The sequence below is a fragment of the Carassius gibelio genome, chromosome A10 (assembly GCF_023724105.1).
Source record: "Carassius gibelio isolate Cgi1373 ecotype wild population from Czech Republic chromosome A10, carGib1.2-hapl.c, whole genome shotgun sequence".
In the NCBI taxonomy this organism is placed as follows: Eukaryota; Metazoa; Chordata; class Actinopteri; order Cypriniformes; family Cyprinidae; genus Carassius; species Carassius gibelio.
The window spans coordinates 17,693,324-17,719,528 of NC_068380.1; the positions used below are offsets into that span (position 1 = coordinate 17,693,324).

At 36.2% G+C, this 26,205-nt stretch overlaps 1 protein-coding gene across 1 annotated transcript; it reads right to left on the reverse strand.

The window, feature by feature from the left end:
- Positions 1-629: 629 nt before the first annotated feature.
- LOC128021427 (protein FAM163B-like) lies at positions 630-25,052 on the reverse strand. Its single transcript, XM_052608573.1, has 3 exons — positions 24,236-25,052; positions 5,518-5,632; positions 630-3,347 (listed from the first exon to the last, which is right to left on the reverse strand). Exons 2-3 carry the CDS (start codon positions 5,608-5,610, stop codon positions 2,907-2,909), a joined length of 534 nt encoding a protein of 177 aa, XP_052464533.1. The 5' UTR covers positions 5,611-5,632; positions 24,236-25,052; the 3' UTR covers positions 630-2,906.
- Between the last annotated feature and the right edge of the window lie 1,153 nt (positions 25,053-26,205).

Below are 26,205 nucleotides of genomic sequence, written 5' to 3' on the forward strand. Positions count from 1 at the left end.
TTTTTGCCAGCATGGTCTGAAGATGATCCATGTTAAATTTAGTGAAAATCGGACTAATGGGTCTAGGAGGAGTTTGAAAAAGTAGATTTTCAACGTTAATCAAAATGGCGGACACGGCGTTCAGATTTCCTACTAAAAAACTGGTATGTCTATTGTTGGCAGAACCCAAGGAATATTTTGAGATTAGTTTCATTACAATAGCCTAATGCAATCAAAAGTTATTAGCATTTTTGGAAATTTCATAATTGAAAGTTAATGAATGGTTAATTACTCTTGGCGAATAGGTGGCGCTGTTACCAAATTGATGTGGCATGGTCAGTGTGAGGTGACAATGACACATACAAAGTTTGGTGCAAATATGTCAAAACTTTGTTGAGATACAGCCTCAAATGCATTTTGGCATCCTTCCAGCAAATTTGTTGATGCGCTAAATGAGAACCGTTTCGTATATCGACACGAAATCCATAACTTTTGGCCAGTGGGGTCTGAAGATGATCCACATCAAATTTGGTGGAGTTCGAAAAAGTAGATTTTCAACATTATTCAAAATGGTGGACAGGAAGTATGGCCAATTTTGGAATAATTAGATTCTATGTTCTCGACAGGACACAAAGAATATAGGGATACCATTTTCATTTCAATAGTCTAATTTATTCAAAAGTTATTAGCATTTTTTAGATATTTCATTATAACTCTTGACCACAAGGTGGCGCTTCCACCAAACTTTTTGAGTACCTTCAGGGCATGGAGCTGAATATTTTTGTAATTATTTTCATAATGATACGGTAATGCGTTCAAAAATACAGCATTTTAAAACATAATTCAAAATGGCCGACGCCTAAAATGGCTGATACGGGAAAATTGGATATCATTCGACTCGACATGACCCAACGAATCTAAAGAGATGTGATTTTTGGCCAAACCATTCTGAAGTTAAAGGCAAAAATATGCATTTTTCATATCTCCTGACCACTAGGTGGCACTGCGTCGAAACACTACAGGTAGGCTCAGGTCATGCTTGTTATAACACACACCAAGTTTGATCTCAATACACCAAACCATTGCCGAGATATAGCCTCACATGCATATTTGCGTGCTTTTCGTCAAATTTGTTCACGTGTTATTCGAGAACGGTAAGACGAATCAACTTGAATTCCATAACTTTTAGCCAGCATTATCTGAAGATGGTCTGAGACAATTTTCGTGAAATTCGGACTAACCGTCTAGGACGAGTTCGAAAAAGTAGGTTTTTCGAACAATCGAAAATAGCAAAAAAACTAAACCTTGCGATTTTTAAAATTTGGGGGTTCGTTCGACTTGGCACGAGCCAAGGATTCAGAGGAATAATTTCTATTTTCTGGCTTACGGTTCAAAAGATATTAGCATAAAAATATTGACATTTTGGACAAGTGGTGGCGCTAGAGAGTTGGAGTTAGGGACTTCAAATTTGCTGTAGTTAATGATGGGACTATCCTCTATCAGTGTGCCAAATTATACAACTTTCCCGCAATCGGTTCTATGTGCTGCCATAGTCTTGCGGCGGAAGAAAAAAATGACGCTAATGGATACAATTGGTGCCTTGCACCTACGGTGCTTGGCCCCTAATAATACAGTTGGCATTAACAGGCACTGAAACATGTATGTGTGCAGATGAGAGACACAGCGTGAGATTTAAAGGGGTCATGGAGAGTGAAAGAAGAGCTAGGAGAGAATTCTGAAATCACAACACAACCACAAGGTGATCACAGAAGTCAAAGTCACCTGCAGGACTGTAGTGTGTGGCTACACACCCAGCGATAGAAGAATATCACTGTCAAACAGTCTAGAAACAGAACAAATATTCTTGATAATCACTGTGTCATTATTAAAAAGAAGAAAGTTGGTGCATGGCCTCACTTGTTTTGACATCAACAACGCACAGGAAATAGGCTAACTGTCACCTCTGTAAGCATGAACAGCAGAGAGAGAAAGAGCGAGATAGAAAAACCCTTCTGGCAGAAGATGTTCTGTTCATAGTCCAACAAGCAGCATTTAGAAAGAGCAAATGTAGCACTTGAAATCAAGAATCCACTGCCCTTATATCCATCTCACATTTGGGTTTTAAAAATAAAATCAATGGAAATCATTTTAATGCAGCCGAAACAAAAACATGTGCCTCTTTAGATAGGAGAAATGTGAATTTAAAAAAAATATATATTTAAACATCCAAAACAGAACAAATAATTCACAAATTGTGAAAACATCTATTCATTTATAGAATCCCACACAGTAACTTTTCAGTATAAAAAATGCTTCTCATCCCATAATCAAATGCTTACATTATGTTGTTACATTTTGTTCTAACAGTTTTACTGCAGCCCACTTAGGGATTTTCTTAAGTTGTATTACATGTGTTGGTGTGTTAAAACAAAGTTGGTGGCTATATCATTTATTATTCAGCTAAAATGTCCCGAGCTACTTGAACAATAGAAAACTTTCCATTCAGAACGAATATTTAAAAATACAAGATACAAGTATTCCGTGTATTGATGTGTCTTTCGACAAAAATGTAAGGAAATCATAAAAACCTCTGAGTCATTTTCTGAATCCTCTTTCCAATTACTGAAAACACAAAACAAGAGATTCAGGAGTGAAGCAGGTGTGCTGAAGGAGAGAGAGTATCTCAGAATGTTTGCTCTCACCCCATTTTTGCCTTTATAGTTCCCAGTTACAAACAAACACACTGGGATGCCTTCCTAAAAGCTTGCCACTCTGGGAGTTTCCAGAGGACATTGTTGACATTGTATTTATGCAGGCAAGTACAACAGCTTTATGAAATGAGTAATGTTTTTTTAATGAGAATTGAGTCTGTTGCCTGCGTTGATGCAGTTAGCTGTTAGCATTTAGCATCATTTAAATCTGAATGGCTACACGTCAGTGCTAATGCTGCAGCTTCGTGTGAACATCTCCCTCATGGTAACTGAGCGGCTGAGGTTTAGTTTGTGGTAGTTGGGTAGTGGCGTCGGCAGCTGGGTGGGCAGCAGGGTGGGCAATGGAGTGGGCAGCCCCAAATCTTGTTGATACATGCTGCGGTAGCTAATTCGTTCTCCGCCATTTCGCAGGCCGTCTGGCTGCTGCAAGTAAAATGGCAGGTCATAATGTGTACAGGATGGACAGTAAGTCTGTGAACGGGTCAGTTTTCGTGTTTGCGGGGGCGTGAAAAGGGCAGGCCCATTGGGGGTGGTTGACGTTGGGACAGTGGCCGCCAGGATGTTGTGGTTTGAATGCACCGGTGGCAAACGAGATGTGACGGCGAAGTCAGGCTCCTCCTCCTCTGACTCCGACTCCTCCTTCTTACAGCAATAGTACTAGAGGGGTATAAAGACAGACTGTGTCAGCTTATTATTTTAAATGTACATATAGCAAATATAGCACATGTGCATTTTTGTACATTTGTAAATGCATTAAGAAGTCCAATAAGAAAGTACTGAAAGGCACAGATTTCACAAACTTAGAAGTGTTTACAAATATTTTTGACGTTCATAGAATTATGAATACTAAATGAAACTGAATGGCGACAAATTTATGTACACACATTTTACATTATAACAGCATTCTATTCTGTATTTTTTCTAAAAAGAAATAAGAACCACTGTGACAACAAATACACATTTAAAAGTTGGGATAATTAAGATTTTAAAATATTTTTCCAAAGAAGTGTCTTCTGCTCACCAAGTCTGCATTTGTTAGATCAAAAATAAAGGATAAATAGTAGGGCTAATACTGTGAAATATTATTATGATTTAAAATATGTGTTCTATTGTAATATTTTTTTAAATGTAATTTATTCCTGTGATCAAAGTTGAAATTCCAGTCTTCAGTGTTACATGATCCTTCAGAAATCATTCTAATATGATGATCTGCTGATCAAGAAAAGCATTTATTAATATTATCATTGCTGAAAACAGTTGTGTATATTTCTTGATGAATAGAAAAGAAAGGTTGAAATAACAGCATTTATTTGAAACAGAACTTTTAAAATTTACTGTCACTTTTCCCTAAACCAACTTTTTTTAGTTAATGATCTGTAAGAATGGGGCTTTATTAGTGCTGTTCATTGATTCGAGTAACTTTTTTTACATTTGTCAAAATTTCTACAATATATGGTGTAAAAACATGTGCTGCCCTCTTCAGGTTGAATGGTGGCTACTGCAGTTGATTTTTCCTATTGGATGTTTGCGTGGTAGGTGACGCAAGCAGTTTCCAGCTCACCACGCCCTTGGTACGAGCTACCACACCCATGTAGGTATAAAACCATATTGGTATGTCAAAATCACTGTAGCAAGTCAGGAGTTTGAAAATGATCAGGATAGAGTATTTTAGCATCTATTTAGGATAGCATTTATATAGTTATTTAGATTATTTTGTGTAGGCTATGTAGTTATTCAGCATAGTTGTTTAGTGTAACTTTAGTATTGTAAGAAGCATATAGTTAGTATTGCATCAGTTAGGATAGCTTCAAGTTAGCATAGATTTATCTGTATTTAGTACAGTGGTCAGGATGGTACGTAGGTTTAGTGTTGCTGGTTGCGACAGCACTGCTGGACTGCATAGTTTTCCAGCAGACTTGAAAATTAGGCGCCAGTGGTTACATGCACTTGGCCTGGAAGACCGGGAGTTCCCGCCTAGAGCGGATGCTGATGCGGGAGTCAAGACTGCAGTTTGAGCCAGCGGCTCAAATTGATATGGCTCATATCAATGTCCACAGACACTTCGAGATCCTCCACTTAAGGTTAAGGTGGGGGATAAAAGTCCTCTACTTCAAATGAACGTTCAGTTGCAAAGCCACTTGCGTCACTACAGTCACTTTCCATTTTAGCGACTCTGACAGCAGCTGTCAATCAATTAATCTGTCACTGCGTGCCTCAGGTTCACTCCCCACCCACTCAGCCCCACCCTCGGTTCGTCCCCTCTATCTCCGCTGTACTCTGCCCACTTTTTAGCATTTTTCAAATATTGCCAGTATGTGGAGTCAGGCTCTGACCAGGGGTTTAGTTACACTTTAAAAAAAAATTAATAAAATATTCCAGTAGTGCATTTTATACTTGATGTAACTGAATTACACTGCCAATAGTAAAAATTGCACAAAGTTCCATCTGAATTTCAATTACACAAAAATGTGGTCATTATTTTCAACTATGGCATTATGTCTGAATATGCAAATTGGTCATCCGACATGGCAGTCAATTTTAGTGCCAACCAGTTGTTTCAGTGTCAAATCAAAATGTAAAATCTAACAAACCATCTGAAAAAATTATGCAACCTGACTTTTCAGTTCTGACGTGACCAAGCAGTCACTTCCTGTACAGAAAACATGAGATCTATCAGCAACTACAGAAAAACAAGAGCACGCCACTACTTCCTAAGAGAAGAGAAGGTACTAAAACACAGCAATATACCTGTAAGACAAATATGTAGCTATTCAGATTTAAATGATGCTAAATGCTGTACTCCAACAGAGAAAAGCACACAGCTCACCTGCAGCCTACAGTAACACAGTACAGCGATAATGCACAGTAAGATTACTGTAGCTAGAATTCCTCCTGTGATTACCACTGTCCCGGCTGTCATTCGAAAGGCTCTCCATCAACACCTTAAAAAACAGAAGCAAAGAGAGAAAGGCTTTAGGTTAACAAGAAACATCTATATAACAATGGTTTATAATTAAAGGTAACCCTTCATACAACCACAGTGTGTGCGACTGAACTCCATTAGATTCAATCAAATATGCCAGAAGAATTTTATGGACATTTCAGCATGATAAATGTTTCCCTGTATCTATGATTTGAATGCCACAATCATCACCGCACAGGGATGTATGTGAATGGGCAGAACAAATGGGAGGAAAAATACAGGAGCCATAATGAAGGTCAGAAGAAGATGAAATTATGGAGAGATAACCTTGGACCAAGATGACGACAGTTAATATAGAAGGTCAATAAACAAAGATGTGAATGATAAAGAAGAAAATTGTATTTTAAATGGATCCAGTCGTCATTTGGCACAGTGAATAGAAAACACTTCAACAGAACTTATATACAGCAAATTTTACAGTTTAATTCATATCTTTATTCTGAACTTTGTTCAGAGAGATGTTTGTTTGCCTGGTTTATACATAATTGTATTGCTTAAAACAAGGTGAAAGTGTTTTTTTCTTCTTCTGTCTGTTGACAGTATTTTCTGGTTTATCGATAAAACAATAAAAAATTCCTTCTGTAAAATCTGTCATGTCCTCTGGTTAATCACCCCATCCTTCAATTGGGGTGTTCTGTATCTGTTTGCATGTTGTGTGCACATGGTGTTTTGTTTTGATTGTTCGCTATGCACTCCTCTATTGCGTTCCTCCCTCCCTCTCGTTACCACCCTCACTGCTCGCAATTGTTTGATTCTGCTCACATGAATTCAATGTTTGTTCATCTCTCGCTCTATTTATTCCCCTCTTTGGTGTCGAATGGTGCCAGATCATTGTTCACCAGTTAGCCAATGCTCAGCTGCTCTGTCTGGTCCAGTCTAGTCATGACATTGTTGGCCCCTGTCAGATTTTTGTTGCTTTCTCCCATTGTTTTGTTTTCAATTTTTTTTCTCCCTCGTTTCCTAGGCCAGGCACCTGCATTCCTGCAGAAGTTTTCTCTGTCCACTTGAACACCAGCTCCCTCGCTTCCTCTCCTCTCCGTCTTCTGATTCCCAAGCGGCCACGCCATTGAGCACCCTCTGCCGGGTGTTTTTTGCAAGGACATTTTAGTTTTTAGCATTTTAGCCTTCTTACCTCGGCATCACCCTTACGAATGTGCCACTGAGCTCCTCCCAGGCACTTCTCCACCTAAGGGTCAATTGTTTTCCCTTTCCGGTCCTGAAAGAGAGGCCATGGACAAGTATATTAATGAAACTCTCAAAGTCGTTCTCATCCGACCCTCTTCATCTCATGCAGGTGCCGGGTTCTTCTTTGTCAAGTTGCTTCCTGCATCCCTGTATAGATTATCGAGGCCTGAATGACATCACTATAAAGAACAGGTACCCCTTGTCTCTTATGTCGTCTGCCTTTGAGCTTTTGCAGGGAGCCAAGGTCTTCACCAAGCTTGTCACCTGATTCGCATATATGAAAGGATGTATGGAAGACAGCTTTCAACACACCCATGGGAAACTTTAAGATCCGTGTCCTACCGTTTGGTCTGACCAATGCCCCATTTGTCTTCCATTCAGGTTCATTGGCCCATACTCTGTGGTGTTCCTTCCTCTCGTTACTACCCTCACTGCTCTTAATTGTTTGATTCTGCTTACCTGAATTCAGTGTTTGTTCATCTCTTGATCTATTAATTCCCCTCTTTGGTGTCAAACGGTGCCATTTGCCAGTTAGCCAATGCTAACTAGCCGCTCCATCTGGTCCAGTATAGTCATGACATTGTTGGCCCCCTGTCAGGTTTATGTTGCTTCCTCCTGTTGTTTTGTTTTTCTATTTTCTCCTCCCTCGTTTCCTAGGCCAGGCACCTGCATAACCGCAGAAGTTTTAGTTGCTCATTGTTTCTGTTGAACTATTTTTCCTAATATCCCTGCTGGTTTTTGTTCTCTTTGAGGGAGTTTCTTTTTTGACTTATTAAAAATAAACGGGTCTCCTGCTGAAGCTTGCATCTGTGTCTGGGTTTTGTGCCTGACAAAAACATTTAATATGTCATATAAAAAAATATTTTCAACCTGGCTTTATCCAATATTCAGATTTATGTTTTAAGAAAATGTATGCAAATTACTACAGATTTAATTAGATGTTTTGCCTACAGTATTTTGATACTTTGCATATTTAAATGTAACATTTCAGAAAACAACTGTCTTATTGCACTGAAACTAATCAGCTTGGGGAAGTATGGTGATATCATATCATTTTCACTCTATTCTATGTGATTTCTACAAAGAAATCAGACTCAGCAAATACACACACATCAGTTTGCACATTTTGCTGTACGGTGGGAAAATGCTTCAGGAGAAACTCCGGGTAAAACATCTAGTTCAAAGTAATAGTGATGCAAGAGCAGCATTGTGATCACAATGACACTCCTGCTACTTCAGACTCAATCTGTATTATCTGTTTTAACAGCTTCCTTAATATTAATCTACCATCAACCAGGAGAGACAGATCAGAGCACAAAGAAGCTGACGTCTTCACTCACAGCAAGCATGAGCACCATTCAGGAATGAAATGACACCTGCTTTTAAAAACACCCGCCAGAATCCACCAGCAGGCATTTGCCTATAGAGCCCCAGACCAGCAGGGGGCCCTGAAAAGCTGTAAATGTACTCCAACTGTAGCCTCTTATAAAATGATTGGTAACACTTTACAATAAGGTTCCATTAGTTAATATGAAACTGGCTATGTATTTATAGTTGGGGCTCCTTGGCATCATAAAGTGGACTCCACAAGACTTTCCATTTTTGGAGATGCTCTGACCCAGTGTTCTAGCCATTATTTCTCTTGTTTGTTTCGACATGTAATAGAATGAAAGACAGCTTTTGGGAGACAAGGCTCAATGAAAGGCTGGAAACTGGTGAGTTTAGATGAGTATTAATAGGTAATGCCCTTTCTGCGGTGCTGGCCAAAAAAAAAAATCTTTATTCAACAATTTTTCTCCTCTGTGTCTCTCCACATCACCGTAGCGGCATTTTGGAGAATATGAGCTGAACGCAAACGGTGTACGCTATTCTGTGTCAGCCGCGCCATTAATTCAGACTAAAGGTTTGAAAAATTATTAATAAGAAAACTCCTCTAACATCGGTAAGGTATTACGCTTAAATAAGACTAGCTGTAATGTTGTGTGAATCACGTGTGAAGTGACAAAAGCAAAGTAATCTTGTGCAGTGGCAATAAACTGTAATAAGCTTCATCTGTCTTCTTTTCTCCATTGGGTGCTCTTTAGACATGGACCTTCCTCAAGCTCCTAGTTGAATTCAACACCAAGACTATTAAGAAATAACAGAATGGAAACATTATGTCCTGAATACTGAGGGTGTTCCTGTACTCTTCTTTAAGGGAAAATGACAGTTTTTTCATATTCCACTATGTTCTTCCCTCAACTTAGACAAGTTGATAAGTACCTCTCCCATCTCAGTGGGTGCACTCAATCGTTGTAGTGTGCAGCGCCACTATGCTAGCATTTAGCTTAGCACCATTCATCCCTTAGGATCCAAACAGGGATGAATTTTGAAGCTACCAAACACTTCCTTGTTTTCCCTATTTAAAGATGGTTACATGAGTAGTTACACGAGTAAGTATGGTGACAAAAAATAAAACGTGGCGATTTTCTAAGCAGATAGAAATGATGACAATAATGTATGGTGGAAGAGCACTTTGCAGCACTTTGACCTCGGTGCAGTAATATCATTACTCCTGTAAACTCCCTCCTCCCTCTAACTACCATCAATACAACCAACGTGAGGAGCTCTTCCGCCATAAATTATAGTTATCATTTTTTATGTAACATAGTGGAATAAATGCAGTGGCATTTTTCTTTAATAATAGGGTCCTGATGAGAAAACACACACACACACCAATTTAATGTCGTCTTCAACCACCTTGATTTAAAGAATATGAGACTGTCCGTGGGATTCTAGTCTTTCTGTGTTTTATTTTGACAGGCAGCTGTCCTCGAGTAGTTCGTATGTGCTCTCTAAAATCTAATTAGGCCTTCGTAACCTGATCCGTCTAGTGGCCGAATGCAATCAATCGATCTGGGTTGGAAATGGAACTGATGTTGGTTTTCATTTGATTGCGAAAAAGGCAGCCAGATCAATAATGCGTCAGAGTTCATTGTTGATGTAAGGCTGAGGAAGAGCTAGAAATCATTCTGTTAACCCCTGGGTCACTGACAAGACACTCATGTTGTTGTTGTTTTTTTTTGTCTGTATACCAAAGTCAATACATTAAACTGGAGGTAACTGACTTAAAAATATGTTTATAGCATTACAATGTTATTAATTTGAATAAATAAATACATAAATACAGGAATTCTTTAAAAGAAAAAAAATTAAGTAATTTTTGATTGTTATTATTTTTTACGTTTTCAGTCATTTAATATTCAATATTAAGATTTTTTTGTTTATGACAATACCATACAATTTTACAAAAGATTTCGATTTCAAATAAATGTTCTTCTTTTGAACCTGAATTTTTGAAAACTCTGATTCCACAACAATGTGAAGCAGAACAACTGTTTTCAACAATGCTAATAATAAGAAATGTTTCTTTGAGCAGTAAATCAGTATATTAGAATGATTTCTGAAGGATCATGTGACAGTGAAGACTGGAGTAATGATGCTGAAAATTCAGCTTTACATCATAGGAATAAATTACATTTTTACATATTACAAAAGAAAACAGTTTTAAACTGTAATAATATTTAACAATATTACTGATTTTCTGTAAAAATAAGATGTACAACCCCAAATTTATTTGAACTAGTGTATCAATAAATAATTTATGCATAAATATAACTATTAATATATATTTAATTATATAAAATAATGATCAAGTTTAACATTCACATGATTTTAAGATGCATGATATGTTGTTGTTGTTGTTGTTTTTTTGTAAAAACAACAACTAGATGCTTAAATCTTTTTGTTTTCTTTGTTTTAGACACTCTTATTTGTCATTGACCCTGATACTGACTGCCATGTCTATGACCTTTAACCTATGAAGATCAGTAATACTGGGACCCATTGATTAAAAAGTCATATATATATATATATATATATATATATATATATATATATATATATATATATATATATATATATATATATATATATATATATATATATTATATAAAATATAAATATAATATATATATATATAATTTTTTTTTTTTTTTTTTTTTTTTTACATGAGCAGAGACTCAAGCCTGTATCCTACGCAAAACCCAGCTTTTACTCACAGCGCTCATGTGCACACGTAGCTGTAATTTAATGAAGTCAAACCTCCATCAGCGTACTGCAGTCTACCTCACAATCCTCCCATGGGGATCACTAAATTAGATCACAGTTTGAAGAATATGTTGCCATATCACAACATATTCATCACATGACGCTTTAATTACAGGATGTGTGCAAACACACTTAAAACAAAGATACACAAAGCCGACCACAGGCAGATCCTTGTACGCAACAGTCAAAGTTGAAGAAATTTAAACTCAAAATAGATTTTTTTTTTTATATTTATCTTAAAAATATTTATCATATGTATCAGAATCTCATGTCTGAATCACACAGGTTTAATCATACTTAAAGGGGGGGTGAAATGCTCATTTTCACTCAATATCCTGTTAATCTTGAGTACCTATAGAGTAGTACCGCATCCTTCATAACTCCAAAAAGTCTTTAGTTTTATTATATTTATAAGAGAAAAATAGTCTGTGCCGATTTTTTCCAGAAAAACACGACCGGCTGGAGGTGTGACGTGTGGGCGGAGCTAAAGAATCACGAGCGCGAGTAGGCTTTTGTGTTGAGGGCGTTTTGAAGCTGTGACATTACCTTGAGGAAAAAAAAACATCATCCAAAACAAACCATGGCTAACAGTCAGATTCAGCGTATATTTATGATCCAGAATCAGATCCAGAGGCTGAAATTGAACGAGAGCAGTTTATATATTTGCTTAGCGGTTTTGGAAAATGACTAAGTTCCACTTTATGTCGTCTTTTTTTTTTTTCTTTAAAGGTGTACAGGGTTTACTTGATGTGCTTACGCGCCGATAGCTAAGTTAACAACACAGAGATATTTGAAGCAGTTTTACTCACCGCCTGCGGTTCCAACACACGATCGTGACCCTTTTTCGTTGGGATTGCATCGTCCTTAAGAAATAAACGATGTGCAAATCCGGCGTCAAACTGGACCTTGTTTGTAAAACAAGCATCTTCGAAATGCAGGGAACAAACAAAAACACTTGCACAACTCCGTTGATGCTCTGTAAAAATAAACTCCATCCACTGGTCCCTTAATTTTTTTTGGTAATCTGTGCAGGGTTGTCTTGCCCTGGCAACCAAAAACATACTTCTTTTGTGACATTTCGCGACGCTCTCGCTCTGATCAGTGATTGTCTGTGCTCAGCCTCTCAGAGCGCGCACTCTTCCTTAGGACCCATATAAGGAAATTCCGCTCCATCTAACGTCACACAGAGCCATACTCGAAAAAAACTTTCCGAAACTTGTGACAAACCGGAAGGTTTTGGGAACAAAAATACTCCTTCAAACGTACAACTTAATTTTTGAAACTTTGTCCATGTTTAGCATGGGAATCCAACTCTTTAACAGTGTAAAAAACTCAGTACGCATGAAATAGCATTTCACCCCCACTTTAATGTCTCATAAACAAATCCCATCTGAGACGCATCAATCAAAAAAAATAAATAAATAAATAAAAAGATAGCAAAATCAATGGCGCCATTCAGTGCATGACGAATCATATGCTTAAAAATATACTGCATATTTGTGAATGTTTTTCAAAGTGTTGTATTTGTACTGATAACAGACTAATCATTCCCTTGTTATGAAAACTTGGTTCACATACAAAGCATCAAGATCCTATTCAAAAAATCCAGATAAATTAATTCATATATTTTTTTGTCAAATAAAATTAAGAAAAAAAAAAAAAAAAAAAAAATATATATATATATATATATATATATATATATATATATATATATATATATATATATATATATATATATATATATATATATATATATATATATATAATTTTTTTTTTTTTTACATGATTATGTTGTATATAAAATATTTTGAGGTAGAATTTGCTCCAAAAAGAACCATATCATGTACATCGGCATATTATGAGATTCGTTGTTCAATATTTGCCATTCAGGTCTTTTATTTTCTCATTGTGATAAAATCATTCACAAGGATTTTTTTTTCTATTCTAATCTAAAGTTCATTTAACCTCTTTCATTCCCTTCTGAAAATGAAGTACACTTGTTAATATAAGTTAAATACATTAGGCAACAATGAATTAACAATGAAAAATATCTCTATGCATTTATTAAGCTTTGCTAATGTTAATCTCAACATTTACTAAACATTTTTAAATAAAAAATTGTATCTGTTAATATAAGTTAACGCACTGTGAACTAACATGAATATTTTTTTAAAGTAACATTAACAAAGTTTAATAAATGCTGTAAAATTATATTTGCCTGTTTTATTATTATTTATTTTTAAATATACAAAATTATACAAAAATATACAAAAAGTTCATATTCAATCAATTAATCAATTAACTTCAATTAAGCACACTCCTTTTTCACAAGGGTGTGCTTTTACTATTTTCTTTGTTTACAATCTTACTTTCTTGCAAGCAACTTCATGAAATCACTTTCCTGTGACACTGCAGTATTTTCAAGGGGAGGTCAAAGGTGCATTGAAGCCCTGGTGTGAAATGTGTGAAAGGGACTTAACAACTCCTGACAAAAGTTTGCACATTTCTCAGTGGTGGTGTGGCATGGGAAATAATGAAAATACATTTTTCACTGATGCATAGCAGGGGCGCACAGGCAAGTCCATTCGTGTGACAGCATAATAACACAACCTGACCGTGCACATGAATGTGGAAACATAAAACTGCAACAAAAGTCATTAATTTCTGCACACACGATAAGATTGTGACTCCATACAGCATCAAGTACACTTCCAGAAGAATACATCTGGATTGCATGCACAAAGAGCTTTGAATATGGATCACCCTGCTGACAAGACCACCTTAGACCTGCATACATTTCCATGCTGGCTCAGACTGGTTTATGCTAATGCCTGTTTGGTGCTGGAACCTCTCATGCTGGGAAACAGTGAAAGTGTAGCAGGGGAAGCTAATCAAGCAGAATGGTTGCCGGTAAGGCTAGTTAAGAGGTGTGATGTCACACTAGCACCAACATCCAAAATAATATAAAAAAAAATAGTAATAATAAAATATAATTCTGTAGGCCACATTACAGCCACAAAGCTGAGTAATGCAGGCAGACGATAACATGATGCTACTTCTGATCTGTATATACATATTGTCCAAATGAGAAATTGCTGCTTAACTGTGAATCACCACAACTTTGATATGACTTTGATAAAACCTTGCTTCAGAGGTTTTCTAAAAACCTTATTGTTGTATGTGACATATAACCCACATTATTTGGATGTACACTGTAAAATCTGAAAAATATATGGTAAAATCGGCAGCTGTGGTTGCCAGAATTATACCAGAAAAATACAGTAACAACGTTATAGGTTTTACCTTAAATTTACAGTTTAATACTGTAATTTAACTGATATAATGTTAATATAACAACTTATTGAAGTACTGGAATCTGTTTTGTACCTTTGTAATACACTGATAACCACCAGAAGCAGGTGGTGATGAGAAAGTCACGTGATGAAACAAAGCCCATCACAAGCAGCTTTTAAATAATAAGATACATAGAAGGTGCACAGTGTGATTCACACAAGCACTAAACACCATCATGATGAGACTAATTCAACTGAAATATGCAATAAACATGAATTTAACAACATTATATGTAACATACAACCCTAATAAACATAACAGATAAGGAAAAATAAATAATAAGAAACAGTTATTTCATAGAAAAAACATCAAATTCAAACTAAATTTGAAATGCAACACAGAGAATTCTGGGAACATCTGTTCACAGGAAATTACCGTTAACCACTTAAAGGGTGGGTGAAATGCTCGTTTTCACTCAATATCCTGTTAAACTTGAGTACCTATAGAGTAGTACTGCATCCTTCATAACTCCAAAAAGTCTTTAGTTTTATTATATTCATTAGAGATTTTTCCCGGAAAAACACGAGCCGCTGGAGGCGTGACGTGTGGGCGGAGCTAAAGAATCACGAGCGCCAGTAGGCTTTTGCATTGAGAGCATGTGGAAGCTGTGACATTACCGTGAGGAAAAAAACAAACCATGGCTAACAGTCAGATTCAGCCGTTTATTTATGATCCAGAATCAGATCCAGAGGCTGAAATTTAACAAGAGCAGCATCAGCAACGACATCTCTATGTGGTATGTACTGAAACTGTATATATTTGCTTAGCGGTTTCTTTATTTTTATTTTTATTTTTTTTTAAGCTGTACATGTGGAAAGTGCAGTTTGATGACAACATTGCATGTTGTTTACTTGATGTGCTTACGCGCCGATAGCTAAGTTAACAACACAGAGATATTTTAAGCAGTTTTACTCACCGCCTGCGGTTCCAACACACGATCGTGACCCTTTTTCGTTGGGACTGCATTATCCTTAAGAAATAAATGATACGCAAATCCGGCGTCAAACTGGGCCTTGTTTGTAAAACAAGCATCTTCGAAATGCAGGGAACAAACACAAACACTTGCACAACTCCGTTGATGCTCTGTAAAATAAACTCCATCCACTGGTCCCTTCATGCTGTTTCTTTTTGGATGAACTGTGCAGGGTTGTCTTGCCCTGGCAACCAAAAACACACTCCTTTTGTGACAATTCGCTCTCGCTCTGATCAGTGAATGTCTGTGCTCTCAGTGCTCTGCTATACGGGAGCGCGCGCTCTTCCGGCAGAAGTGCCTCAGGACCCATATAAGGAAATTCTGCTCCATCTAACGTCACACAGAGCCATACTCGAAAAAAACTTTCCGAAACTTGTGACAAACCGGAAGGAGTATTTTCAAATGAAAATTTGAAATACAACTTAATTTTTGAAACTTTGTCCATGTTTAGCATGGGAATCCAACTCTTTAAGAGTGTAAAAAACTCAGTATGCATGAAATAACATTTCACCCCCTCCCCCCTCTTTAACAGGTTCATAATGTAGCATTTTCACAGTAATTACAGTATTTTTTTTTACCATTATTATTAGAAATGAATTTCTGTAAAGTTGCTTTGCAATGATTTGTATCGTAAAAAAGTGCTATACAAAAAAAATTTGAATTTGTTAGCTTGCTATGCTTATATATTGCATTATGTATGTTAACATTACAGTATATATATATGTTATACATTTTAGCATGTTGTTGTTGGCATATGTTCACGTTAGCAATATGTATGTTAGCATGTTTTTACAGTATGTTTATGTTAGAAATTAGTTTGTTATGTTTAGGTTAGCAGTATGTAGCATGCTTTTACAATATGTGTGTTAGAAGTGTGTTACCATGTTATTACAGTATATACTAGCAGTGTGTATTATGTTGTTACAGTATGTGCATGTCAGCAGTCTCTATGTTAGCATGCTGTTACAGTATGTGTATATTAGCAGTGTGTATGTTGTCATGCCGTTACAGTCTGTGTATGTTATCATGTTGCTACAGTATATACTAGCAGTTTGTTATGTTGTTACAATAGGTGCATGCAAGCAGTATCTATGTTAGCATGCTGTTACAGTACATGTATGTTAGCAGTACTGTATGTTGTTACAGTATATGTTAGCAGTATGTATGTTATGTTGTTAGAGTACGTGTATGGTAGCAGTATGTATGTTAATTCTCTGTGGTTAATTAGCAATTAAAGAAACACTTAAGCAAAATATGGTCAGGTCAAAGCATCAGAATAATTTTTGGTCACAAATAGTTTATCAATTTCACTGGTAGTCCACAGTATGACGAATTTTTGGGTATAATATTTCACAGTTCGCTTTATTTTGCTGTACTCACTTACATAAATGAACTATACCCTTATGAAAATTAACCATGGTTTTACTACAAATAAAACCAAAAAACCATGGTTACTATAGTTAAACCATGGTAAACAAAAATTAACCATGGTTTGCTAAATTAACCATAGTTTAACCATGGTATTTGTTGTAAATCTGTGGTTATACAAATGGTAGTCAACACGCCAAAAAACCATGGGTTACTACAGTTTTACTATAATAAAACCATGGTTATTTTTCGTAAGGGTAGTGTCCTGCACCCACTAATAAAACATGTCTGGTGTCTCAATAATTTTCGGTTTGGCTGTGGATTGATTATTGTTAAAACAACATATTAATTCAGTCAAGAGCAGTGATTTTCTGTCTTCCATTTTCTTGGATTAACATTGTTTTGTAATTTTTGAAATGCAATTTTTGCAATGGAATATAATTATTCATTAATCAGTCTGAAATCTTTCCAAACACTACATGCAATCAACAAAGGGTTTGCTAACAGATTAAATTGGAAGATGAATTAGATTTTTTATCTGTGTCATTTTTATTGACCGTCATGTCAGCCTATTTTACCCTTCACCAAGCCTGTGTGTAAATAACCAACAGGCACAAGCTGCTTTAAAATGTGCAGTAAGTGTAATAAAACTCTCCAAGAACGGATATAGTGCAATTTAAAAGTTTTGCATACTCTGCGGTCAAAATTTAATTTCTTTAATTTCAAAGAGATAAAAGGATGAAAAACCCTATTAGACAAGCACAACACACTTGGCTAGAAGAGAAAAAAAATATATAGAGCCTGAAGAACAATTTTATATAGGCCAAAAGAATTATGTGAGAGGCTGAGCTCCAGGGGCTTTTTCGAGCGATGAAGGCCCAACGTGGCCTCCCTCTCTTGGGCATGAGGGTGAGATGGCGCCCCCTACTCCGGTTCTCCGTGAAGTAAACTATTATGACTTAAAGTAATAAACTGTCTCATGTTACAGTGCTAATAGAGTCTTGAAACTATCATACTTCAACAAGAGGCTTACAGTAAACAAACACACCAAAGTTACCATGCATATCAATATCACTTCCCTTTGAGGGATGTTTGGTTTATTTTTCATAATACAGTACATTAATTCCATGACTTCAAGTTTTCATACGCTGACTATGAAGAATAAAAAGCTTATTCTCATTACTAAGCCAAATATCAAACTCAGTAAAAGCATTTCCAGATGAATAATATGAAACATGGCAGTGCCATATGCACCCCGCATAATCTTTCTATTAGTGGTTCGTGACAAATAAAGCATTACCCTTGGCTACCCCATGGTTACTACAGAGGCCTATTTGAGTGATCCATAGTATGTGTGTTTGTGTTGAGGGATGAAGCATGCAGGTATGCCTTTAGATAATTAATTCCCACACTAATGAAGGGCCATGAACACAGATTATTTTCTCATGAGTCTATAAAGGACTGATGTTAAACCCCCACTGATCAGAATATAATGACAGGGAAATGTATTTCCTTACCAAAGTACACAAACACTGCTTTTTCCTAATGTGCAGAATATCTCCGGTATCACAAACACATGCATACAGGAAGTAAGCTGATGGCAACGGACAGCTTGGATTTGAATTGCATTGATTATGCAGAAATGCATACCTCAGATAAACAAACCCAAAGCGGGTGCGCTCGAATGCCAATGTGGACTGATTTACTGTTTCATAAAGGCCTGCTGGTTTGCTCGAGCAGTCTGATACATTAGGATGATCTTTCATGATGCAAAATTTGCAGTCGGGAAAAGAAGAGGGTAAAATGCAAACAGGAAGTGCCTGAGGACAAACTAGAAAAAAGAAATCATTAAACAGAAGGACTGATTTTCTTCTCCATTGTCTGCCCATATGAATGGTTGAGCCCATGCTAATTCAATTTAATCTTATTTTTTTTGCACGTGAGTTTTGCGAGTAAACACCACTCATGTTTCCTTGTAAAATGTACAAATGTATGTATTCTGAATAATACAGCAAAGCATTGATATAAAAATTGCACTTCTGTCATTCCACAAAAAATTTGCTTTTCTGTATCATAAATATGTGTGTGTGTGTGTGTGTATATATATATATATATATATATATATATATATATATATATATATATATATATATATATATATATATATATTGTAGTAGTATTGCAAATAATCTGAAAAAATAGTCACAATTATGATTACATTTTGTAACGATTAAACAATCATATGAAAAGTGCATTACAGGCTTATATTAATATTTAAGTTGTATCAAAGTTTATAATTTGCAGTGTATTTGTATAAAGATTCACCCAATGCGACGCTACACTACACAGTTCTACAGTACACTTCACATAAATCATCTCATTACAGCCATGATGAAAATAAGACATTTATTATGCAATGCTTCATTGATTTTAAAAGAAGTTTTTGCTGAAATATTAACGATAATATAGAGTGACAATTTTCACAGAGCTTTATTTAATTTAATAATCCATGTGAGAGGCACTGATGAATTTGCTGTGAATAACATAGTGATAAACAAAAACATTTTGGTGTCTCAAGACTCTAAACAAGAAACATGGATCCAACAGTTTGGTGTTCGCTATTTTTAATCAGAATCATTAGTAACCAAAGTTGTTTTATTTTTGCTGTATAATAAAGTGCCCTATGGAGCAGTTAAGTTAGAAATTTCTATTCATCAATGTTTATAAATGCAATTAATTGAAAATTATGATTTGTTATAATCGTGCAGCTCTAATTTATGTAGTATGACTTCGGCACAAATAACAGGAAGTCTGTCCATCCAGGTCACCATGACCTACAGTATACCATCTAAAGTGATCTTTCAAGGGCACTCAAAGTAGCACCTTGTCACCATGGAAACGGCAAGCGGGATTGCTGCTTGAGCAAGTCTCATCAACACGACACAGTGATTCATGCTCATACAAATTAATGGTTAAAATGGCTTTTGCTGTAAATTGCAGGTGTTCTGCACTGGGGTTCATCCATTTGTGACCCGTGTCCTTCAGTCTATATATGATCAGCTTAAGCTAAAAGTTACATTAACTAGATACTGCAAAGTATAAATTCATGGCATGAAAATAAATGCTTGCATTAGATTTACTCATGGAACAGTGATGGTCACTTCTATCATGCAGGCACTGAGAGTTACACCTCTTTACGTTTTATGGATTTTCTCTTGATTGTGGTATCAACTATTTCAGATGCAACTGCCTGTAACAACAACATTAACTGTATGGTCATTTTACAAGTGAGTGGGTGGTTCTTGACCAGAATAAGTCAAGACAATAAGGAAAATGATGCCAACAGATATGAAAATGTTAAAAATACCTGGATAAGTTGCACTATAAACAGACAAATAATATAAATACTATCAAATAATATTTAATAATAAAAAAAAAAATCATTAGTGACTCTTTAGAACAACCTGAACACATTAGCAATGCCCCTGCAACCACCCAGAACCCTTTAGCATACATTTATCAGGTTTTTCAGAACTCTGTGAAGAAAATGTCAATATCCAGCTCATTTCAAAACATCAAATTCTATTTTGTAAGAGCTAAATATGGAACAGACGATTCATTCACTGACAAGTCATATCATATACATGTCAGGGTGCCTGAGTCATCTTCTAGCTGAGGAGCACTTCCCATCCCAATGTACTCATCGAAATATCTACTTATAACTATATTACTTAGTAGTTTAGGTATTTAACTATAAGTGATTTTCATATTAGGTACAAAATGAATTCATGCACATGCAAAACATGTTTCTTTTTATATAAAAATGTAGATGAATGTCTTTGGCTTTTGCATCACATCTTGCTTATTTTCAGCCTCTCAAAACATGTGCACTTTTAAGACACTGTGTCAAGTCAAAGAGAGTGTGAAATGACAAGTCAAGACACAAATAATTGTGTTAACTTCAATTAATTAACTCTTTACCCGCCATTGACTGAATTTCCCTGTTACATGGTAGGAGGCACTATTACACATCTTCCGAAAGAGGACTGAATGTCTGGATGAAAACACTGCCAAAGAAGAAGCAGAAACAAGCTATCGCATATGTAAGTTGATGCATTATTTAAATAAAGTGGTGATCAAACATTAAACAAGGTTCAGGAGGAGCACGTTCAGATAGTCAATCAATTTAGCACAGGTGGATCTCGTCTAGATTAACAATTTAACTGGCACGATATGCATATCTGTCCCACAACAGTTTTCCAGCATCCCTCCTCCACCCCAGCTCCTCACTTTTAACTATTCAGAGTTCTCTGGATTCGGACTACATTCGGGGCTCGGAGCCCTCCATCAGGAAAGCACTCCAAATATGCTTACTATTTGCTCAATCTGATTATATGTAATTGGATTGAAAGGGCATATAAATCAAAACTGCCTAATGTTACCCAATGAAATGTTGACAAAAAAGGTGGTGTAGGACCGTGTAAGCTTTGGGGGTGTTGATAAAGCAGTCTTCTCCATCTATGGTTTGATCATCTAAATCCAATATGGGATAGTCTTTGAAAATATATATATATATATATATATATATATATATATATATATATATATATATATATATATATATATATATATATATATATATATATATATATATATATAAAAGCGATTCACTCATCTTGTTCAAAATGTTGCTTTTTTTATGAAACAAAGCACATTCAAGTTTTGATAAAGAATGCATGAAGCTAGATTTTGTTTTTTAAGTAGAGGATCTGTTCTTTCTTAAATATTGGCAGTGGCTAGCAACAAAAAAACATGGACTTGTCCTCAGTTTGACCGGAACAACAGGCGGTTCAACTCTCTCGGGCCTCAGGGGCGACTGACTGTGTCTGCATTAGAGGGCCAGAGTGAGCATATGACTGAGTCCGTTTTTTTTGTAGCCGCTATGTACACAACCTCCAGCCTTCTTCCATCACCACAAAGAGGATAATAGTGTTTACAGGACTTACATAAAAACACTCTTTTGTGAGATAACATAGTGTGTGTGTGTATGGAGTTATTTCTTTAGGGCGGCTGAGTACAGCTCCAGCCTCTTTTCCACTTTGCTTCCTGCCCTAATCTTTTTATATCTCTGCCTGTCCATTTGGCAAGAGGCCACTCAGTATCCAGAGTCATTCCACCATTATGTGCTTTAAAAGTTATTCTGCTGCTGTCTCACATTGACAGCATCACATTCACATCCCTATGTTCATGGCCCCTCCTTGGAGAAGATCACCCTGAGGAACCTCCTCCACACACAAAGATGTGAGAAATTATGCAATTTGTTAATGATTTGGGACTTTTCCAATTGATCTTAAGCAGGTTTGGGGGATGTGTGAGCAAGCTTCCATCTCTGTATTAAAAACAATCTTTGTATCTTCTAACATATTTATATTCTGTAAGGCATTGGCCAGCATGTTCTCCCAGGAGTGTCGTAAGCCCATGCTGGTGTCTGCGGTCGCAGGAAGTGACATGGCCTTGTGGCAAGAGACATAGCAAGCGGTGTGGGGGAGGAGAGCAGGAACAGTGAAGGACATAAATGAAAGGGTAGCGAGGAGATGTAGAGTGAAAGGCAGAGGTTCTGGCAGAAAAGAGTTACAAGAATGATGCTCCAAATATTTCAATCATTAAACTTCTCTGTGCACAAGCCGTATGGTCAGAATAAAGTAGTCAATTTAAATGTATTTTACAACTGGGTGCTTCAGAAACGTTGCATGACTTTAAAATATTTCAATACTTTATGAGGTGATGCAATAAAAAGTCAATGTTACATTCTGTAATTATTACTAAACCTCGCTGCTTGCAGAATACAAATCATTTTAGTGTCTGAGTAGCACATTCATATGATGTTATAAAAAAAAACGTTATTATGTTATAAAAAAACGTTAAATGATAAATCAAAATTCTATCATCACTTAATCACGACATTCCAAAGCTGTATGACTATCTTTCATGTCAGGAACAGGAAGAAGATATTCTGAGGAATGTTTCAACTACATGCAATGGAAGCAAATGGGGTCCAATAATAAAAATGATAACAATAATAGAAAAAAAAAAAAAAAAAAAGCAAATTATTTTATTTGTATTCCAGAGAAGAATGTCATACACACATTCAACAAAACAAAGACTATTATTTGAACAAGAAAAGTTTGAAAATTCCACGAAGAAAATATAATATTAGTATATCTACTCTAAAATTTCATGTTCAATCTGTTTCTTGCTGTTTCTTTAATTTGTTAAATTTAAATCCAACACCAATTTATTTTTCAGTGCAGGTTTAGAACGGCATGAAAACAACAACATTCATTTGACAGGTTTATGAGGTTTATGAGAAAATATGATTTAATATGACTTAACAAACTTGACTACATTTGGTTACACCACTGAAACTTATTTTTACATTTCAGATCATGATGAAGTAACTTCTTAAGGTACCAACTACTCAAGTCCAATGCTTCAGCACAGAAAATCTGTGTTTTGAAGGTGATTTGGTTAAAAGAAGGTCTGCATATGTGACACTGGCTTATTCCTCCTGTGAAGATGACACTTTGGAAAAGGCATGCTACGTCTCTGTGATTCACTGGTATGGGGCATCTTGTGATTAATATGTGTGTGACAGAGAGACAGAGATGTGATGGGGGAGGGTCAAGGATGGAGAACGCTCATGGCTGGGGGTGGACACAATTCTTTAACATTATTATGCTCGAAATGCCCATCCCCCTTTACGCACCATCTCGTAAATGTCATGGGGGAAAAATCTCTTTGCACCATTCAAGGGGTCATGGGGGAATCACATCCACCAATCAGGAGGAGTTTAGACTGCCATATCTGCTTGACTGCAAGTGACATGCCGGGTTCAATACCTCTTAATGTTTGAGTTACCATAAAAAGTGTACAGGTTGAGAAGGATGGTCTCACTGGTCACATGATCAGAGCCATGATGCAAAATCATGAAGCAGTTACAACTCATAGTAGATGGAACAACTACCAAGGGCTGTCTCTTTGGATGAAAATGTTTTTTTTTTTTTTTTTCAATGGTTGGTCTTGCCTGGATTTCAAAATCTTCTTAGGGGTCTATAGGCCTATAAGTTCAATATAAGATTTGTTTTGGTAAAAAAAAAAAAAAAAAAAAAAAAAACTAAAATCAATTACAGAAAAAGTAAAAAAAAAAAATTTATGAAGCAGTAGTGCAAAGGATCTGTCTAGGATATACTCAATGTATGTAACATCACCTGATTTGAATTAAATCAAGTTCAGCAGGTCAACTTTCCATAACTTCAGCACCATGGACAGCGACTTCCTACCAATGCCAGATGAAGCTATTTAAGGCATAATGTAGTTTCATTAAAAGTCCTAATACTGAAAATGTCATCTGGAGAATGTGTCCAAGCATTATTGACACATGAACGCGAATTAGCAATGATTACTAATATTGTGCACAAATAAATCGTACTAAATCACAGTTGTGTTGTAAAGCCCATAAGGAGGTATTCTTACCTACACGATGGTTAGAATAGAACCAGAGCACATCTGCAGAAGTGACGATGCTCGAACGAGACGGGCACGAGCTTATGAACGAGTTTCAACCGAACTGTTACGGAATCGGCGGAAGTGACTTTCGGTGCCCTAAAACGGATTAAACGTGAAGCGAATGGGTTGGGAAACAAAGACTGCGGCGTAAGAACAGTCACACGACTAAGATGAAGCGATTTCCAGGCGTAACCAAAGTGTTCCTTATTTCATATCCATTTACGCAGAGTTGTCAACATCCTGAACGACTTCTCACAGACGGTTCCTTAAGTGTGAGGAAAAAAAGAGAAGCCCCGAAAGCACAAATATAGTCATTTAGAAAAAGAAAAAAAGAAAAAAACTTGTTCAGGTGACCAAAAGTCCTTTTTTAATAGCTATTCCAATTCAGATCCGCCGGAGTGCTAATAAATGGTCATGGAATAGTTCTGCATCAAAGTGGTCGGTGAAATGAAACGCTGTTCCTTCAGACGTCCTCAACCGGAACACGCAAACCTTCGCAGCTCCATATCACAGTACACCTCGAGCTTCACGCGCACCGGAGATGGTGGTGTCTTCTCCAGCCCTCCTTCTCTTTGTGTGAGAAATTACTACGGACTGTGAAATCTCAGCGTGCTTGTTCTCAGAGCTCGCGACGCTGGTTTTTGCCGTAGGTTTGTCGAGGCGAGTGTTTTCCCCTCGAGGTAATTGCTGCTGTTTGTCTCGTGCGGCTGAAGCGCGCTGTAAATCTGCCCGCGCGCGGGGAGTGGGACGAGACGGTTTTACAGTTCCGGTCACTGACTGACGATGTGCGGCTATCAGGAACTGTGATGTGAGTTCAGCGAATCCAGAGAAGCATCATAAATTGATCAGAGCCCCCGGAAGGCGTTAGGATACCGCCTCACTGATTGATTAAGCCGTTAAAATGTACGCTACTTTCTGAGGCCACACTTTACAGTAGTGTCAAGGCTGTTGCTTAGGCTATTTAATCAACGCATTGTAGCCTAATTTAAATATTATGTGGCGAAACGTGTAATTATTTTAAATAGTGTTAATAATAAATAGATAAGTTTATAAAACGCTATTTAGTTCAGACTCTAAATTCTGACTGGATGAGCCGCGTTCTAAGCTGTTAATGAATGCTGATGGAATTTTAAGGTTCTGTCTGCCATTTTTGTCAAAATTGAGTTATTCGCATATTCTTAATCTGTGACAAATTATTTATAATTGATAATTTATAATTATCACACATTTCTGTGATCTGTGTGACACATTCCCCTCAAAATTGGAATTTATAAATAGCAACTGCGAGTTTATATATCACAGTTGAAAGAAAACATGTCAGAAATGTGAAATAAAAATGCCACAATTATATATATATATATATATATATATATATATATATATATATATATATATATATGTATGTATTTATGTATGTATCTATGTGTATATATATATATATATATATATTTATATATATATATATATATATATATATATATATATATATATATATATATATATATATATAATTGTGGCATTTTTATTATTCAGTGGCAGAAATTGGCTGCCATATTATGATGCTTGATATTGCAAACAGTGTTTGTTATCATTTGAATGTATCGTTCTATTTATTAACACTGGTTAGTGGAGATTACCATTTACTGCACTTTATTCTTCTTCTAGTTAATTACCCAGAGCTGCTAATGAAGTCTTGCACATTCACAGAAAATAGCTTACTAAACAAATTAGGTGGACAAAACCTTTGTAACATACAGTGGTAAATATTTCAGTAAAGTCTTCACGAGACCTATTGCTTTATTTTAGTCCACATTTATTCAAAATGAGGAAAAACTGAAGGCCTAGTTATTTAAAATGTTATTGTGAGATTAAAGTTGAATTCCTGTTCCACTAGGCATCACCAAATAGAAGCTGTCAGAACACTCTCCCACCCTTTC

Bases quoted from the DNA above. Each gene is read 5' to 3' on its own strand.
- LOC128021427 (XM_052608573.1), bottom strand. From the start codon at position 5,610: ATGACAGCCGGGACAGTGGTAATCACAGGAGGAATTCTAGCTACAGTA. The intron at 3,348-5,517 runs GTGAGCTGTGTG...ATACCCCTCTAG, and splicing joins TGTGTTACTGTAGGCTGCAG to TACTATTGCTGTAAGAAGGA.